Source organism: Staurois parvus, unplaced genomic scaffold (genome assembly GCF_062004578.1).
Source record: "Staurois parvus isolate SC_StPar_1 unplaced genomic scaffold, SC_StPar_1.0 ptg000013l, whole genome shotgun sequence".
Classification (NCBI taxonomy): Eukaryota; Metazoa; Chordata; class Amphibia; order Anura; family Ranidae; genus Staurois; species Staurois parvus.
The window spans coordinates 5,192,784-5,210,790 of NW_028317809.1; the positions used below are offsets into that span (position 1 = coordinate 5,192,784).

The 18,007-nt window shown below is 40.3% G+C and overlaps 1 protein-coding gene across 1 annotated transcript; it reads left to right on the top strand.

Annotated features, from left to right (window-relative positions):
• Nucleotides 1–15,992: 15,992 nt before the first annotated feature.
• On the top strand, nucleotides 15,993–17,136 carry LOC149473584 (thymosin beta-11-like). Its single transcript, XM_089676273.1, has 3 exons — nucleotides 15,993–16,142; nucleotides 16,660–16,773; nucleotides 16,909–17,136. The coding sequence occupies exons 2-3, from the start codon at nucleotides 16,674–16,676 to the stop codon at nucleotides 16,938–16,940; spliced, it is 132 nt and encodes a 43-aa protein (XP_089532399.1). The 5' UTR covers nucleotides 15,993–16,142; nucleotides 16,660–16,673; the 3' UTR covers nucleotides 16,941–17,136.
• The last annotated feature ends 871 nt before the right edge of the window (nucleotides 17,137–18,007 follow it).

An 18,007-nucleotide genomic window follows, 5' to 3' on the forward strand; every position in this document is an offset into this window, starting at 1 on the left:
GAATAGAAAAGAATAGAGTAAGAACAGAATAGGAAATAAAAGAATAGAAAAAGTAGAATAGAAAAGAATAGAATAGAACAAAAATTAATAGAATAGAAAAGAATATAAATTAATAGAAGAGAAAAGAATAGAGTAAAACTGAACAAAATAGAATAGAATAGAAAAGTATATAATAAAATAGAATAGAAAATAAAGAAATAAAATAAAAGAATACAATAAAATAGAATAGAAAATAAAATAGAACAGAAAGTAAAAGAATATAATAAAATAGAATAGAAAATACAGGAATAGAATAGAAAATAAAAGAATATAATAAAATAGAAAATACAGAAATAGAACAGAATAGAATAGACCATAAATTAATAGAATGGAATAGAAAAAAAATAGAAGAAAACAAAATAGAAGAAAAAGTGATAGAGTAAAAAAGAACAGAATATAATAGAATAGAAAATAAAGGAATAGAAAAAAAATAGAACAGATTAGAATAGAATTAAATAGAAACAATATAGCTGTCTTCTGAAATTTGAGTTTCAAAAAGAATTGAGCAGAATAAAACAGAATAGAATAGAAAAGAATAGCATAAGAACAGAATAGAAAATAAAAGAATAGAAAAAGTAGAATTGATTAGAATAGAAAAGAACAGAATAGAATAGAACAAAAATTAATAGAATAGAAAAGAATATAAATTAATAGAATAGAAGAGAAAAGAATAAAGTAAAACTGAACAAAATAGAATAGAACAGAAAAAAGTATATCATAAAATAGAATAGAAAATAGAGGAATAGAATAAAAGAATACAATAAAATAGAATAGAAAAGAAAATTATAGAATAGAAAGTAAAAGAATAGAATAATATAGAAAATACAGAAACAGAAAAGAATAGAACATAAAATAATAGAATGGAATAGAAAAAAAATAGAAGAAAACAAAATAGAAGAAAAAGGGATAGAGTAAAAACGAACAGAATAGAAAATAAAGGAATAGAATAGAAACAAAAATAATAGAATTGAACATAAAAGAAGGGAATAGAAAAGAATTAAATCAAATTAAAAAATGAATAGAAATAAAAGAATAGAATAGAAAAAAAAATAACCGGTTTTCAAATAGAACAGAACCAGTTATTCTTCACAATGAATTTGGATTGATTCAATATTTTCAATTGGAGTTCGATTTAATCACTTTGAATCCATTGGAAAAATTTGAATTCGGTAGAAAACGAATAAACATAACGAAATGAAACTAAACAAATTTTGTTACGAATGCAATTAAATGAAATTAGTAACTTAACAAATCCATCCAAAACTAAACAAGTGATTTTGTTCTGTACATGTCTAATAAATAACTATGCTGAGTAATCAGCAGTGACAACACAATAAATCACAAAACTAGTGCATGCATTAATAGTAGTCAATAGTGCCACAAAGTGCTAATATAAGTGCAACAACCACAAAAAAAGTTCATAAATGATCTTCAACAACCGCAAATGTTTGAATCCATCTTGCATAAACTCATTACAGTGAACAGTGTGCAAGTGAAGGAAATAAATATTTGATCCCCTGCTGAATTTGAATGTTTGCCCACTCACAAAGAAATGATCAGTATAAAAATAGAATGGTAGGTGTGTTGTAATACTGAGAGACAGAATAGCAACAAAACATTCAAAAGAAATGCATGTCTAACAAATTATGCACTGATTTGCATGTTCATGAGGGAAATAAGTATTTGATCCCCTATCATTCAGCAGGATTTCTGGCTACCAGGTGTCTTTCATACAGGTAACAAGCTGAGATTAGAAGCAGTCTCTTAAAGGGAGTGTTGCTAATCTCATTTTGTTACCTGTATAAAAGACACCTGTCCACAGGAGCAATCAATCAGATTCCAAACTCTCCACCATGGCAAAGACAAAGAGCTGTCCAAGGATGTCAGGGACAAGATTGTAGACCTACACAAGGCTGGACTGGGCTACCAAACTATCGCCAAGCAGCTTGGTGAGAAGGTGACAACAGTTGGTGAAATCATTCGCAAATGGAAGAAACACAAAACAACTGTCAGTCTCCCTAGGTGGTGCACCATGCAAGATCTCACCCCATGGAGTGTCAATGATCATGAGAACCGTGAGGAATCATCCCAGAACTACACGTGAGGATCTTGTCAATGATCTCCAGTCAGCTGGGACCACAGTCACCAAGAAAACAATTGGTAACACACTACGCCGACAAGGATTGAAATCCTGCAGTGCCTCAAGAAAGCACATGTCCAGGCCCATCTGAAGTTTGCCACTGAACATCTGAATGATGCAGAGGAGGACTGGTTGAAAGTGTTGTGGTCGATGAGACCAAAATCGAGCTCTTTGGCATCAATTCATCTCACTGTGTTTGGAGGAGGAAGAATGCTGCCTATGACCCCAAGAACACCATCCCAACTGTCAAACATGGTGGTGGAAACATTCTGCTTTGGGGGTGTTTTTCTGCTAAGGGGACAGGACAACTGCACTGCATCAAAGGGATGATGGACGGGGCAATGTACCGTCAAATCTTGGGTGAGAACCTTCTTCCCTCAGCCAGGGCATTGAAAATGGGTCGTGGATGGGTGTTCCAGCATGACAATGACCCAAAACACATGGCCAAGGCAACAAAGGAATGGCTCAAGAAGAAGCACATTAAGGTCCTGGAATGGCCTAGCCAGTCTCCAGAACTTAATCCAATTGAAAATCTGTGGGGGGAGCTGAAACTTCGAGTTACCAAACGTCAGCCACCAAACCTTAAAGACTTGGAGAGGATCTTCTAAGAGTAGTGGGCCAAAATCCCTCCTGAGATGTGTGCAAACCTGGTGGCCAACTACAGGAAACGTCTGACCTCTGTGATTGCCAACAAGGGATTTGCCACCAAGTACTAAGTCATGTTTTGTGGAGGGGATCAAATACTTATTTCCCTCATGAACATGCAAATCAGTGCATCATTTGTTAGACATGCATTTCTTTTGAATTTGTTGTTGCTATTCTGTCTCTCAGTGTTACAATACACCTACCATTCGATTTTTAGACTGATCATTTCTTTGTGAGTGGGCAAACATTCAAAATCAGCAGGGGATCGAATACTTATTTCCTTCATTGTACATCAAACGTCTACTTTCTTGCTGTTCTCTAGCCATCCCTTTACATTCATTTTATGTTTCTTTTGTGAGTTATTGGAGTCTTTTTAATTTTTTTAACATAATATTTCTATTACTATTATATTTCTATATTATTATTATACAGGATTTATTTTGTTTTCTTGCTCACAATGCTGTCACCTGCTTGACCTGCATCACAAAGCCAACAGATAGCATAGAGTGCAAAGAACATTGCAACTTAAAAAAGGCAAAACATTTCAAACAACATAATCAGAGTACTTGGCAGGCATGCGTCCTCTAGTGCAGAGGTTTTCCAACTGCGGCCAGGGAGCCAGATGTGGCCCTTTACTTGCTTTTATGATGGAGAGCTGGCAACCGCAGCAGCTTTCAGAGAGTCCGAATGGAACACACAGGGTTGCAGGAAGTTCCGATGTAACTGTCTACAATGTCTACTTTACAACTGTACAAAGTTCTTCAGATACAACATCATACAGTGGTGCCCAGGAAGAGGTTGCTGTTGATAAGGGGATGGGCCTCCAGCTTACCACCTCTGGTGTTTTGTCTTTATACACAAAGACTCTGTTCCCAGGCTTTACAAAAAAAATACCAGTCATCAAAAGTTTTTTTCACCCTGTCACTTTTCCCATCCTGCTTTAATGCTTCAAAACAGAATAAAAAAAATGTATGCATAATATGTATTAAATATAACTACCTTTTTCCCCAGCTTCTTCCCACAGTGCCTAGGCAAGAGTCACATCATGCTCCTTCTAGTGAGATCCTGGGGAATGCTGAATAGCCAAAATATCATTCCTATGCTGTTCTTTGGCATCATAACAGCATTCCTTAGGATCTCCTTGGAAGGTTTGTGATCAGGGGCGGACTGACCATTTGGAAATTCGGGCACTGCCCGATGGCCCGGGGTCAGTAGGGGGCCCCATGAGATGCCCCTGGTACCTTTTTCATAGGCTTTTTTGAGTTTGGGCAAGGACACAGGGGCCCCATGATCCCCTATTGCCCGGGGGCCCCATGAGTTGTCAGTCCACCCCTGCTTGTAATATCACCCCTCCAGTATTTAAGCCAGGAAAAAGGGAAGTAGATTTAGCCCTGGCTCGCACTGATTGCAACTTTGAAATTGCGTTACTTAACTTGAAGTAGCGTGATTTCAAAGCCGCATATCAATGCGATTTGTACCTCCCGTTTCACTGTGGCTTGCAACTTCATTTAACAGAAGTCAATGCAAGTCACTATGAAAATCGGAAAAAGGTAGTGCAGGAACTCTTTTTGAAGCTGCGCTACTTCAAATCGTTAAAACAGTGCCACAGAAATACATTAGATGCAATTTCAGGTGCGATTTGTGAATCGCATGTCGCACGTGAAGTTGCACTAGTGTGAACCAGGGCTAAATAACTTTTTATGCAGAGTTTATTTTCTTCAGAATTTTGCCATTGAGAGGTCAGAAAGTTAATAAGTGGTCATTGCTTGTAATTCAAGGTCTGCTTTAAGAAGGACCGCACCACAGCAGGCGCGTGGGGGAGGTGAGGTTCTAGGAGGATGTCAATAGACACCCTCCAAGAACTGGACGGCTGCGCTGTAGCCATCATTCAGCTATAGCACGGTTAGCAAGTGGTTAACTACTACAGGAGCGGGTGGCCGTTTATAAACGGCCTCCGCATTCACTGCCTGTGCACGATCCCTGGGAGCACGCGGCACCGAGATCCAGTGCCTATTGGGTCCGGAGGACACAGTGGAACACTAATCACGATACAGGACCTCTGTGTAAAGTCCCGATTCATGTGATCCCTGATTGGCAAATCAGTGATCACAGGAACAGTAGTAAACAAGAAGTCACTTCCTGACATCATTGCTAACTACGTGTGAAATCTGTGAATGATCACAGAGATCACATGGTACAAGGCTATTCACAACAGCCTTGTACCATGTGACAAGCTGTGACTAATCACAAGTCTCACAGTATTTCTCAGAGAAGGAGAAATGATTGCTTTTACAGCCTGTATGGATGTAAAAGCAATCAGTGTAAAAAAAAAAATAAAAAATCTTCATCACCCCCCACAAGCTAGGGTGACGGTATGTTAGGAAAAAAAACTAAACAAACATAAATAATAATATAAAAAATTAAAATGTAAAAAAGTTTTTTTTTTAATTATAATTTTTGGTTATAAACATAGTTACATAGCTAGTATGGCTGAAAAAAAAGACAAAAGTCCATCCAGTTCAACCATAGAAAAAAAAAAAGTTATAATCCTACACCCACAGTTGATCCAGAGGAAGGCAAAAAAATAACCCAGCAAAGCACGATCCAATTTGCTCCTGCTGGGGAAAAAATTCCTTCCTGATGCCCAAGAGGCAAACGGATATTCCCTGGATCAACTTTTCCTATAAATGTTAGCATCCAGTTATATTCTGTGTATCTAAGGAACAATCCAGGCCTTTTTTGAAGCAATCCACTGAGCTGTCCAGAATAATTCTTGAGGGAGTCTATTCCACATTTTCACAGCTCTCACTGTGAAGAAACCTTTCCATGTTTAGAGATTAAATTTCTTTTCCTCCAGACGTAAAGAGTGCCCCCTTGTCCTCTGTGATGACCTCAGGGTGAATAACTACACCGAGTTCACTATATGAACAACTAAACGAATTTGGGTTATTTTTTTTTACTAAAAAGATAGATGAATACATTTTGGCCACCATTTATGAAGAAAGATTATTTATTTGCAAAATTTTATAAGAAAAACACTTTTTTTTTTCAAAATCTTTGGACTTTTTCATTTATATAGCAAAAAAATAAAAATCCCAGTGGTGAATAAATACCACCAAAATAACATTTTACCTCTCTCAAAAAAATGCTAAAAAATTCATATGGGTACAGTGTTGCATGACCGCACAATTGTCATTCAAAGCGTGGTAGCACTGAAAGCTGAAATTTGCACAGCGCTTTACAAAATGAAGGTAGACATTACAGTTACAATACAATTTGGTACAAGAGGAAACAGAGGGCCCTGCTCGTTAGAGCTTACAATCTAGGAGGAAGGGTTGTGTGATACAAAAGGTAATAAGTGTTGGATGTCTATTTACTTGGCCAGGGGCGGACTGACAACTCATCGGGCCCTCGGGCAATAGGGGATCATGGGGCCCCTGTGTCCTTGCCCAAACTCAAAAAAGCCTATGAAAAAGGTACCAGGGGCATCTCATGGGGCCCCCTACTGACCCCGGGCCCTCGGGCGGTGCCCGAGTTTCCAAATGGTCAGTTCGCCCCTGTACTTGGCACAACCTCAACATTTATATTTTACCAAACATGTGGGTAATCTATTGCAATGTATGCCCTAAAATTCACTTTAGTGTGTCTTTAATAACTTTTTGCGCTTCCTAAGATCTTTGAGATAATATTGTGTGACATTAAAAATTGGAGCTTTTATTCTCTAGGGTCTCTGCTTTCAGAAAATATATAATGTTGTGGGGTTTTGTGTAATCTTCAGGCCTAAAATGTTTTTTTAAACATGTGTGCAAAAAATGCAAAATGGCACTGGCAGCGAAAGGGCTAAAAAGGTAAGTATACACTTTCATTTATAGGAACAATTTTTATCTGCACTTTTAGTTTTGTCACATGTTACTTTACCTATAGCAGTTTTCTTTTTCACTTGAATAAGTAATAAATGAATCCAATATGATCAAAGCATTACCCATAGAAAACATTTAAAATAAAATATTTATTATTATTTTTTTTCAGGTGTATTTGCTTTAATGTATAGTAATACCTACTGCTGTTCTTTTGTTTTAAACAAGGGAAACTGCATTAGCACATTGTTATAAAGATAAGTGCATCTGCGGTAAATGGATACAGTAATACTGCTGGTGGGTGAAGGCTCTGCTTTGTACTAATTATATATGTTCTGTTTTGTTGCTGATTTTCCACATTTGCCTTTACCATCAATATTATTATTCCCCTTCACCAGACATGGCACTGGTCCATGCAATATTTATTAAAGCTAAATTCCATGCAGATATAAATGCTATACATAGATGCTGACAACTCATGGGGCCCCCGGGCAATAGGGGATCATGGGGCCCCTGTGTCCTTGCCCAAGCTCAAAAAAGCCTATCAAAAAGGTACCAGGGGCATCTCATGGGGCCTCCTACTGACCCCGGGCCCTCGGGCAGTGCCTGAGTTTCCAAATGGTCAGTCCGCCCCTGGCTGTAACTAGAAAGGAGACTTCCTCCAACAGCCACAGTATACCTATAGTTTAAGTAAATTAGTCAGCTTACCAATGCAAATAACATTTTCACAGTGGAATATATTATATTCTCTAATAACAAATAGTAATGCGTACAAATTAAATAGCACAGGATGTCACACTGCTAAGTTATACAACAAGTAGCTAACTGTTGCTCAGAATGCACGTAAATAATATAGATAGTGATAAAAGGACATCCAGCACATAATACAGTAATAATTACAATACCATAAAGTACAGAGAAAAGTCAAATACCCAATAGAATGTTTCATGTTCTGTCCTCGTTATACATTTCCCTGTGTGTAATTTGACATGCTGCTAAATCCTCCTAGCAATAATCCAGACTAAATGTAATCTTGAAGCTTTATTAACAAAACAGGGTGGGTGAAACTATTAGGAAAAAAACAGATAAAATATTTGTACAATCAATGTATGAAGCATACAGAGAACACGATGAATAGTTAGGCTGTAAATGGCAATGAATCCATGCTCACCAGCAATGCTGCCTGTAAGGAATGTAAGTTTAGTCCACAACATATGCTGCAGATATAATTGGTTTCCTCTCTCCCTCCATTCTTAAAATGGGGTCTTAGCTCACAGGATGCACGTTTCCTTTTCTTAGACTGAAGGATGATGGAAGCTTTTGTTAAAGTGTTACTAAGCCCTGGACCCAGCGTTCACTATATCTGGTCTCCCTCAGTAGATACAACATGGAAATGCAATTATTTTAGTAAATATAAACTGCTAAATACCTTTTCTCAGCAGCAGTATATAGGAGTCTTGTGACTTCTAGCAGTGTCCGGCTGAGTGCTAGTTAAAACTTATAGGAGGAGTTTTCATTCTGCTTTGATTGTCCTGTCTGCATAACCTCTGACCCTCTGTCTGGACAGCGCTGATCACGTGCACCCTCCGAAAAGAAAAATAAACTCTCTAGCCATACACACTAAACTGAGCATGTGGATAGTGACTCCAAGAGCTCTGTTCTATCAGCAGATGGCTTGAGGACAGTAAAAGAAGGGTAGGATCAGAGAAGACAGGATCAAGCAGCCTTTTTGTACAATGTGGATTAACCCCTTAGGGTTCACAGTGAATATAACAAGCAAGCTTTACTGCATATACAGAATAATTTTACTGTTGTGGGCTTAGTAACACTTTAAAGCTGAACAATCTTTGGCTTCTGCAAAACAGTAAATATGTTCTGGAATCCATCTAGTGGCCACATTTAATATTGCAGACTGAATTTCCTTCCTGGAGGCAGAACATTTGTGGAAAGTAACTCCTTTATCAAGTCCAGTCTCACATGTGAGCTAGGAAATTCACTTGCAGTGGATATAAAAAGTCTACACACCCCTGTTAAAATGTCAGGTTTCTGTGATGTAAAAAAATGAGACAAAGATAAAATGATTTCAGAACTTTTTCCACTTTTAATGTAACCTATAAACTGTACAACTCAGTTGAACAACAAACTGAGATCTTTTAGGTGGAGGGAACTAAAAATAAAAAACTAATATAATATGGTTGCATAAGTGTGCACACCCTTAATCTAATACTTTGTTGAAGCACCTTTTGATTTGATTCCAGCACTCAGTCTTTTTGGGTATGAGTCTATCAGCATGGCACATCTTGACTTGGCAATATTTGCCGACTCTTCCTTGCAAAAACACTTAAAATCTGTCAGATTGTGAGGGCATCTCCTGTGCACAGCCCTCTTCAGATCACCCCACAGATTTTTGATCAGATTCAGGTCTGGGCTCTGACTGGGCCATTACAAAACTTTACTCTTCTTCTGGTGAAGCCATTCCTTTATTGATTTGGATGTATGGTTTGGGTTGTTGTCATGATGAAAGATGAAGTTCCTCTTCCTTGTGCCAATGTTGACTGGTATTTGGAACTGTTCATAATTCCCTCTACCTTGACTAAGGCCACATTTCCAGCTAAAGAAAAACAGTCCCAAAGCATGATGCTGCCACCACCACGCTTCACTGTGGGTATGGTGTTCTTTTGGTGATGTGCAGTGTTGTTTTTGTGCCAAACATATCTTTTGGAATTATGACCAAAAAGTTTAGCCTTGGTTTCATCAGACTAGAACATATTTTCCCACATACTTTTGGGAGACTTCAGATGTGTTTTTGCAGAATTTAGCCGGGCTTGGATGTTTTTCTTCATAAGAAAAGGCTTTTGTTTTGCCAGTCAAACCCCATAGCCCAGACATATGAAGAATATGGGAGATTGTAGTCACATGTACCACACAGCCAGTACTTGCCAGATATTCCTGCAGCTCCTTTAATGTTGCTTTAGGCCTTTTGGCAGCCTCCCAGACCAGTTTTCTTCTCATCTTTTCATCAATTTTGGAGGGACGTCCAGTTTTTGGTAATGTCACTGTTGCGCCATATTTTCTCCACTTTATGATGACTGTCTTCACTGTGTTCCATGGTACAGTATATCTAATGCCTTGGAAATTCTTTTGTACCCCTCTCCTGGCTGATACCTTTAAACAATGAGATCCCTCTGATGCTTTGGAAGCTCTCTGCGGACCATGGCTTTTGCTGTAGGAAGCAACTAAGAAAATGTCAGGAAAGACCTACTGGTGGAAAATGTTCTGAAATGATTTATCTTTGTCTCATTTTTTTTTATATCACAGAAACCTGACATTTTAACAGGGGTGTGTAGACTTTTTATATCCACTGTATAAAACACCATGAGCCATCAAACACTCCTTAGCCCCGAAAAAGAAAAACCGTACACAAGCGCTCAAGTCCGTAAGGCTCCCAGGACCACAATACCAGTCTTTAGGGGTGCAGCCCTCTAAAGATCGGGGAATCTTGATGGTACTGGAAGAAAGCAAAGAAGGGGCACACTCTCCTCGTGCATTACCGTGATAAAAAGGAATTTATTTAAAATTACAAAAGTGTATATTCACAAACCAAGACTCATAATACAAGCTGGAAACCAGTGTGACAGTCCGAAAAACCGGTAATCTGACAGCAGGGTGTGCTAATGCGTTTTGGGAGACATACTCTCTTCATCAGGGCTAAAGCAACTATACAAAGAGCAAACTTATAGCCCCGCCTCTTCCCCTCTGTTGGCCAGCATGATGTCACTTTTCATGCCATAAGTGCTGGAAGTGATGTCATTTCTTGTCCACGCTGCCTCAAAAAAACAATTCATCAAACCCTGGGCAGGAAGAAAATAAAAAATACAGAAATTAATGAAATTCTGTAGTCATGAGTACATAATTAATCATACTATCAGCATCCCTGGCGGTATTCCCGAGTGTAGCTCGGGGTTAATTATCAGTGCCAAAAGCGGTAACCATGGATTCCCTTGATCACTTACCTTGTCCTGTGCTCCCGCGATGTCCCCCCTGCAGCGTCCCCGCCCATCTCCTCTGGCCGATGCCGGCATCCGTCTTCCAATCCCTGCGAGCGTTGGGATGTACGGGGGCCAGGACCGGCGGGAAATTAAAACATTTTAAAAAGTGACATTCACGAATACACTAAAATCACATAGTATAACATTACTGTATCAAACCATTTCACATACATTTTGTCCCTAGTGCTTTGTCCTGTGCCCTGCCTGCATTTTTACTGTTCTTTCTGCCTGGAAACTGAGAAACGTCCATGGCGTCCAAAAAGCGTCCCTTTAGGTCAAAAGCGGTTTTAGACCAGCTAGAATACAGCGATAGTAAATTAGAACCACTTGCAGAATTGAGTGATGATTCGTAGGGAAAAATGATTTGCGACTAAGCTCAGTGATGTGCGAACTTGGCGCTATATTTCAGTGGTTTTGGTTTGATTACATTATTGAATTATTATTATACAGGATTTATATAACGGCAACAGCTTTACAATAGAATTAAATTTATTATTATTTATGATTATTTATTATATTATAATTTATGATTTTGTGTTTCAAATTTTATTGTATCCATGTGTGTAGGAGAGGCAGCCGGCAATAGTTGCTCCATTAGTCTATGGGTGACATCACTTCCCAGCCGCTGTCGGCTTTCTCCTGCAAACAGAAGGTGCACTGGAGACTGGACCGGAGTGGCTGTAGAATAGGTAAGTATAGTGATTTTTCTTTACAGGGCTAGACAGATTGGACTTAGAATGGGGATGAGAGTAGGTCTAGAGTTAGTTAGGTTTTGCCTTTCCTTCAACTTTGAGTGTGGATTCACATATGTGCGGTGCGAACTAAAGCTCCATTTTCACAGCTAATTGATAAAGTAGTTGTTCAGCAGTTTAGACCAGGTTTAGATCAATATCAGATCAGGATTATATCAGGAACAGGAGAGATTCAGGTCTGCCTGTCAGGTTTTTAGTCGGACCTGATCGGATGGTCCATTCACCTCTATGGACCACCTGTGTAAACGGACCTATGTCTGTTTACACCCAACTACCTCCAATCTGTCACTAAAATAAACGGAAGAGAATCTGTCCTCCCCTGTGCAGATCGGATCAGAGGGCAGTCAGGCGTAAACAGACAGCGGAATCCGTTTTCATAGAGCAGGCTTTGTGTCTGCTCTACGTCAACTCAGCGAACGCGGACCTCTCATCCACCTCTGATCAGCAGATTCCCCCACTGAGCAAATCAGAGTCTGCCTGTGTGAAAGGGGCCTAAGTGCCCGGTCACACCGATGCCATTTGCAAATTGAAATCGCACCTGAAATGGCATCTAATGAATGTGAATGTCAGTGTCTTATCATGTGCGATTTGCTGCAGTGCGATTTATAAAGTAGTTCTTGCATTACTTTTTCTGCAGTTATGTTGCAATTTCACATACATAGAATATAATGGGAATTGCATTGCAAATTGCAAGAAATCATTGAACATCTTGTACAAATCATTAGTGAGACCTCATCTGGAATATGCAGTTCAGGTTTGGGCACCAATTCACAAAAAGAACATTGGGGAACTGGAGAAAGTGCAGAGAAGGGCAACCAAACTGATACGAGGCATGGAGGAGATCAGCTATGAGGAAAGATTAGAGGAACTGAATTTATTATTATTTAGATTAAGGAGGGATATGATCAACATGTATAAATCCATCAGTGGTTCATATAGTGAACTCGGTGTAGAGCTATTCACCCTGAGGTCATCACAGAGGACAAGGGAGCACTCTTTATGTCTGGAGGAAAAGAGATTTAAAGTGTTACTAAACTCAGGACCCTGCATTCACCCTATCTGGTCTCCCACAATACACAGAACATGGAAATGCAAATATTTTAGTAAATATAAACTGCTAAATACCTTTTCTCATCAGCAGTTATAGAACTATTGTGACTTCAGCTGAGCACTGGTTAACCGCTTCCTGTCCGCCCTATAGCAGATATACTACTACAGGGCGGCACAGCAGCGCAAAATCACGTATATATATATAGGCGATTTTGCATCTCCGGGTAGGGGGCGCACGCGCCCTACCCGCGCCGCCATTCGCGGCATGGCTGTTAATTACCAGGTCCTGGCCGGTGATTACTCTCCGGCGCCAGGTGATTGCAGGGCATCTCTGACAGGGAGGGGGGAGAACTGTTAGTAAACAAAACAGTTCTCCTCCCTGTCAGCTCCTGCACACTGCTTTGCATGACTGTGCACAGCACAGCCATGCAAAGCAGTGTGCTTACAGTGAAGCACTAACACACAGCCCCACAGTAAAACAGCACACAGTTAACCCTTTGATCACCCCAGATGTTAACCCCTTCCTGCCCAGTGCCATTAGCACAGTGTCAGTGCTTTTTATTAGCACTTATCACTATATTGGTGTCACTGAGGATGTCAGTGACACCAAGTCAATTCCCCCCAGTGTCAGATGCCCGCCGCAGTCCCGCTATAAGTCACTGATCGCCACCATTGGGTACAGCATGGCATGACCACGCAATCATCAGTTACATTTGTTGCTCCTTTTTCATTTATAGTGCAAAAACAAAAACCCCAGTGGTGATTAAATATCACCAAAAGAAAGCTCTATTTGTGTGAAAAAAAAATGCTAAACATTTCACATGGGTAGTGTTGCATGACCGTGTCATTCAAAGTGCAACAGTGCTAAATGCTGAAATTTGGCCTGGGCAGGAAGGGGGTATAAGTGCAAGTGGTTAAAGCTTGTAGGAGTTTTCTTTCTGCTCTGGATGCAGGACCCAACCTCTGTCTGGACAGTGCTGATCACATGCACTCTCCCAAGAAGAAATAAAACCTCTCTAGCAATACACACCAAACTGAGCATTCCCAGAGGAAACCCACACAGGCACAGGGAGAACATGCAAACTCCATGCAGGTGGTGCTAGATACACATAATATAACTGGATACTAAAATTTAGGCCCCTTTAACACAGGAGTTACTTTTTTTTTTTTATCAGTTCAATCACAATTTTTTCAAGCAAAAATGGAGCAATTTACATTTGTTTTTCATCAGTTTTTTTTTTCTGTTTACATCAGTTTTTTGTCCGTTCCGGTTTTTTTTATGGAAGAAAAATAGTGTTTTCTTCCGTTCAAAAATAAACGGATGTTAACAGATACGGACATTAACGGATGTAAACAGGTGATCACCCGTCTACCTCCGCTAGTCCATAGAAATACATGAGCCTCCATTTTTCATCCGTAAACGGACAGATGAGAAACGGACATACGAAAAGCCCATATGAAAGAGTCGTTACAGGTAAAATTGATCCAGGGAATATCCGATTGCCTCTCGGGGGATCAGGAAGGAATTTTTTTCAAAGGCAGGAGCAAATTGGATCATGCTTTGCTGGGTTTTTTGCCTTCCTCTGGATCAACTGTGGGTATAGGATTATAACTTTTTTTTTAATGGTTGAATTATTTTACTTAGTTCAGGTACTTATACAGTAATACCTCGGTTTAAGAACGCCTCGGTTAAAGTAATTTTCGGTTTACAAATGAAAACCCACTGAAAATAATGCCTCGGTTTACAAATTTTGTATGAATTTTTTTCACAATACAAAGTGTATGTCAGTGCTGATTTTTAAACGCAATTGCTGGCTCTTTTTTTGTTCTTCACTATAGCTTACAGAATTAGCTGTCAGTTTCCCCAAAGTTAACAGAAATGTTTCTTTTAAGAAACTAAAAAGAAACATTGTTTGCCCCCCCCTTTCCTGACCTGCCAGGCTGCATGCTCTGAAAAGTGTCTGGTATGGATTTTGGGGAGGACCCCCACATCATTTTGTTTTAAATTTTGGCATGGCAGTTCCCCTCAAAATCCATACCAAACACAAAGGGCTTGGTATGGATGGGAAGGGGGACCCCACGCAGTTTTTTAAATTATTTTTTTAATTGCCAGAAATTCTTTTACATTCAGCTGTCAGTGGGGAACCTCGCTGACAGCTGAAACATTAACGCATGGTTGTCACTACTAAAATGCTGCATGACTTAAAATAACTCATGCGGTATTTATTAGTGTTTACTTTTTTCTGATCTCCGGAACAGATTAATTGGTTTTCAATGCATTCCTATGGGAAACGGCGTTTCGGTTTAAGAATTTTTCGCTAGAAGAAAAGTCCTGCAGAACGAATTAAATTCTTAAACCGAGGTATTACTGTATAGCGCTGTCAATTTATGCAGCGCTTTTACATATATATTGTACATCCACATAAGTCCCTAACCCTCAAGGGGCGTACAATCTAAGGTCCCCAACTTATTCACACATACACATACTAGGGTTGATTTAGACAGGATCCAATTAACCTACCAGCATGTCTTTGGAGTGTGGGAGGAAACCGGAGTACCCAGAGGAAACCCACACAGGCACAGGGAGAACATGCAAACTCCAGGCAGGTGGTGCCATGGTTGGGATTTGAACCAATGATACTGCCAGGTTGAAGTGCTAACCATTTAGCCACTGTGCTGCCCATGAGATATAAAGAATTCATATTAGGTGGACTTTTGTCTTTTTTTCAGCCAGACTATGTAACTGTTAATTTTATTTACTTATTTCAGGTACTTATATAGCGCTGTCAATTTACGCAGCACTTTACAATCTTCACAAGTCGCAATAAAGTCTTCAGAAATCGCAGCTGAAACTGCAGCGGTGTGACCGGTGACTAAAACCTGGAAGCTGATTGGTTACTACGCACAGCTTCACTGGATTCTGCATGCGCCTGTTTTAGTAGATCTCCCCTACTGCAGTGCATAGACTGGGACAGGGGCAGACTGACCATTTGGAAACTCGGGCAGTGCCCGAGGGCCCGGGGTCAGTAGGGGGCCCCATGAGAAGCCCTGGTACCTTTTTCATAGGTTTTTTTGAGTTTGGGCAAGGACACAGGGGCCCCATAATCCCCTATTGCCCGGGGGCTCCATGAGTTGTCAGTCGGCTCCTGGACTGGAACAGTGGATCAGTTGGTGACACATTACAGACATCAGACTCCACTCCTCACTATGCAACACTGACAGGAATTCTATGAACACGTGGTAACCTGGGCAGCACTGCCCCCGGGAACCTGTCACGTATAAAATTCTGGAGACCTCAGCAAACACACATTCAGGGCCTGAGGTTTGGAAGCCGCCATGATAAAAGATTTCCCGCTATATCGTCCCCTCACTCGCCCTGCTTCCTTCATTGTTCTACACACCCACGTGCCGGTTCCGATCCATCACTGGGCGTGACCCTAGGCTGCACCACGTGACCCACTCTGCCGACAGCTTCGTTAGCGCTCGGCCAATGAGGTGAAGCCATGACGAGTGCATTGGGCTGGGCTCGCAGTATAAATAGTGGGGGCTGGAGGTCTGTGCCCATTGTTCCTCTTGTGGAGTGGTCCTAGTTGAGAAGAACTGCTGCCTGGTGAGTACCGAGTGAGAGCAGTATGGGGTGTGTTAATAGGAGTCGCTTTATTGCATGCCTGCGCAATGACTATGTAGTCTGCCTGGCTGTGAATTGTTTACATCCCATTCACACCAGGACGTCTGGTTTCAGCTATGTAAAATCTGCTTCGCTTCAGCTGGAAGTGTTAGCTTTGAAATATGGTTTCTTTTAGCTAGAAAGGGGGGGGGGGAGGAGTGTGTATATGAAAGTGGCTTACAAGAGGCCACCATTGATTAGGAATGCAAAATTAGGGGGGATTTTTTTTTTCTTCTAAAAGGGGGGGGGGGGAATATATATATATATTTTATGCATGCCTATAATCAATGGTGGCCTCTTGTAAGCTGCTTTCATTCATTTGACATGTGTGATCAGCCCTTAATGCTGCAGCCTGACAAGTGGAAGTGTGGGTGGCTTGCTCACTAATGCTGTGCATAGATGAGGATTTGTGTGGGTGCTCCGTCCGTCCTGACAGCCCCTCCATCTGCTCCTTTTGCAGACAAGAGCTCAAAGATGGCAGACAAACCGGACCTGAAAGAGATTGGCAGCTTTGACAAGTCAAAGCTGAAGAAAACACAGACCCAAGAGAAGAACCCCCTGCCTACAAAAGAGGGTAAGTCTCTGGATACACCCTGTTGTGTGTTCTCATGCCTAATTTGAATTTTGTGGTGTTTGTTTGTTTTTTGTTTTTTTTTGTATATATCTCTATCTTGTGCTTTGTGATCTAATAAAATGTCATGCCTTCCAGAAATTGAACAGGAAAAGCAAGGCTACAATTAGCACCTGAACCCTTCACAGGAGTTGGTGAAATAATGGCTTGTGGTGGAGAGTCGTAAGCACTGTGAATGAAGATGTGACCTGCCAGTCCTAGGAAGGATCGTAGAATGCCAAAAAAAGGGAATTGTCTGTCTAAGCTTGTCTTCCCTCTAAGTATTTGAATGGAATAAACATTTTGTGCAATAAAAGGTCATCTCTGCATTTGTTTATCAGTTCTGCTTTGTATAGTGGATGTGGTATTGATTACCCTGGTGATGTATAAAAGGGTTTGCACTTTACCAGCCAAATTGGGATAATGCCTACATTGTATGGGATATATATATTACCCTTTTTTTTTATTTTATTTTTTTTTTATTTTTAGCAGCTGAATTTGACATGGTATTTTAAATCTTGTGCACCAGTTAGCTGGTGTTATGATTGCCTCTGGTTTTAAAGTGGCTCCCTTTTTTTTCTTGCTGCACCCTCTAAAACATCACTTATTAAATGCAAGACCTTGAGTTCTCTATGCTCTGCATCAATAGAACACACAAGGCATTCCCCCTGGTCTCCCTTTTCCAAGGAAACTGCTTGGCTGAAGAGTACACTAACTCATGTCCTACAAAGACCAGACGTTCAGGGAAGCTGCTGAGAGATGGGTCAGCAGCAATATGTAATCTGCCCCCTGCAACCCCCCCTGGTAAGCATTAAGTTTGTGGGGTTTATTTTTTCCCCCCCCAATTTAAGCTTTATGCTGAGTTTTTACTTCCTAAAGCCTATGCTTGGAACAGAATCGCTGACATTGGTCAAAAGCTTGAGGCTTTCTGGTAAAGTATATAGGCAAGGTTGTATAAATGAACACGAGGGGTTATTTCAAATTTGGCTGTAACTGTGGAAATGCACTTTAGCCTAACTCCATGTTATTTCTTTAAATTGTTTGCTTAGGACAACTATTTAGTGCACAAATGGGTGAACTTGATTGGTGTGCTGTATTAACTATATGTAGCTGAGGCTACATGTGTGTTCCAGCAGTGGGATGAGAACCTGTACCACTCAGAACAAAAGTCTTGAGTGCTACTCAGCCATTCTCAGTA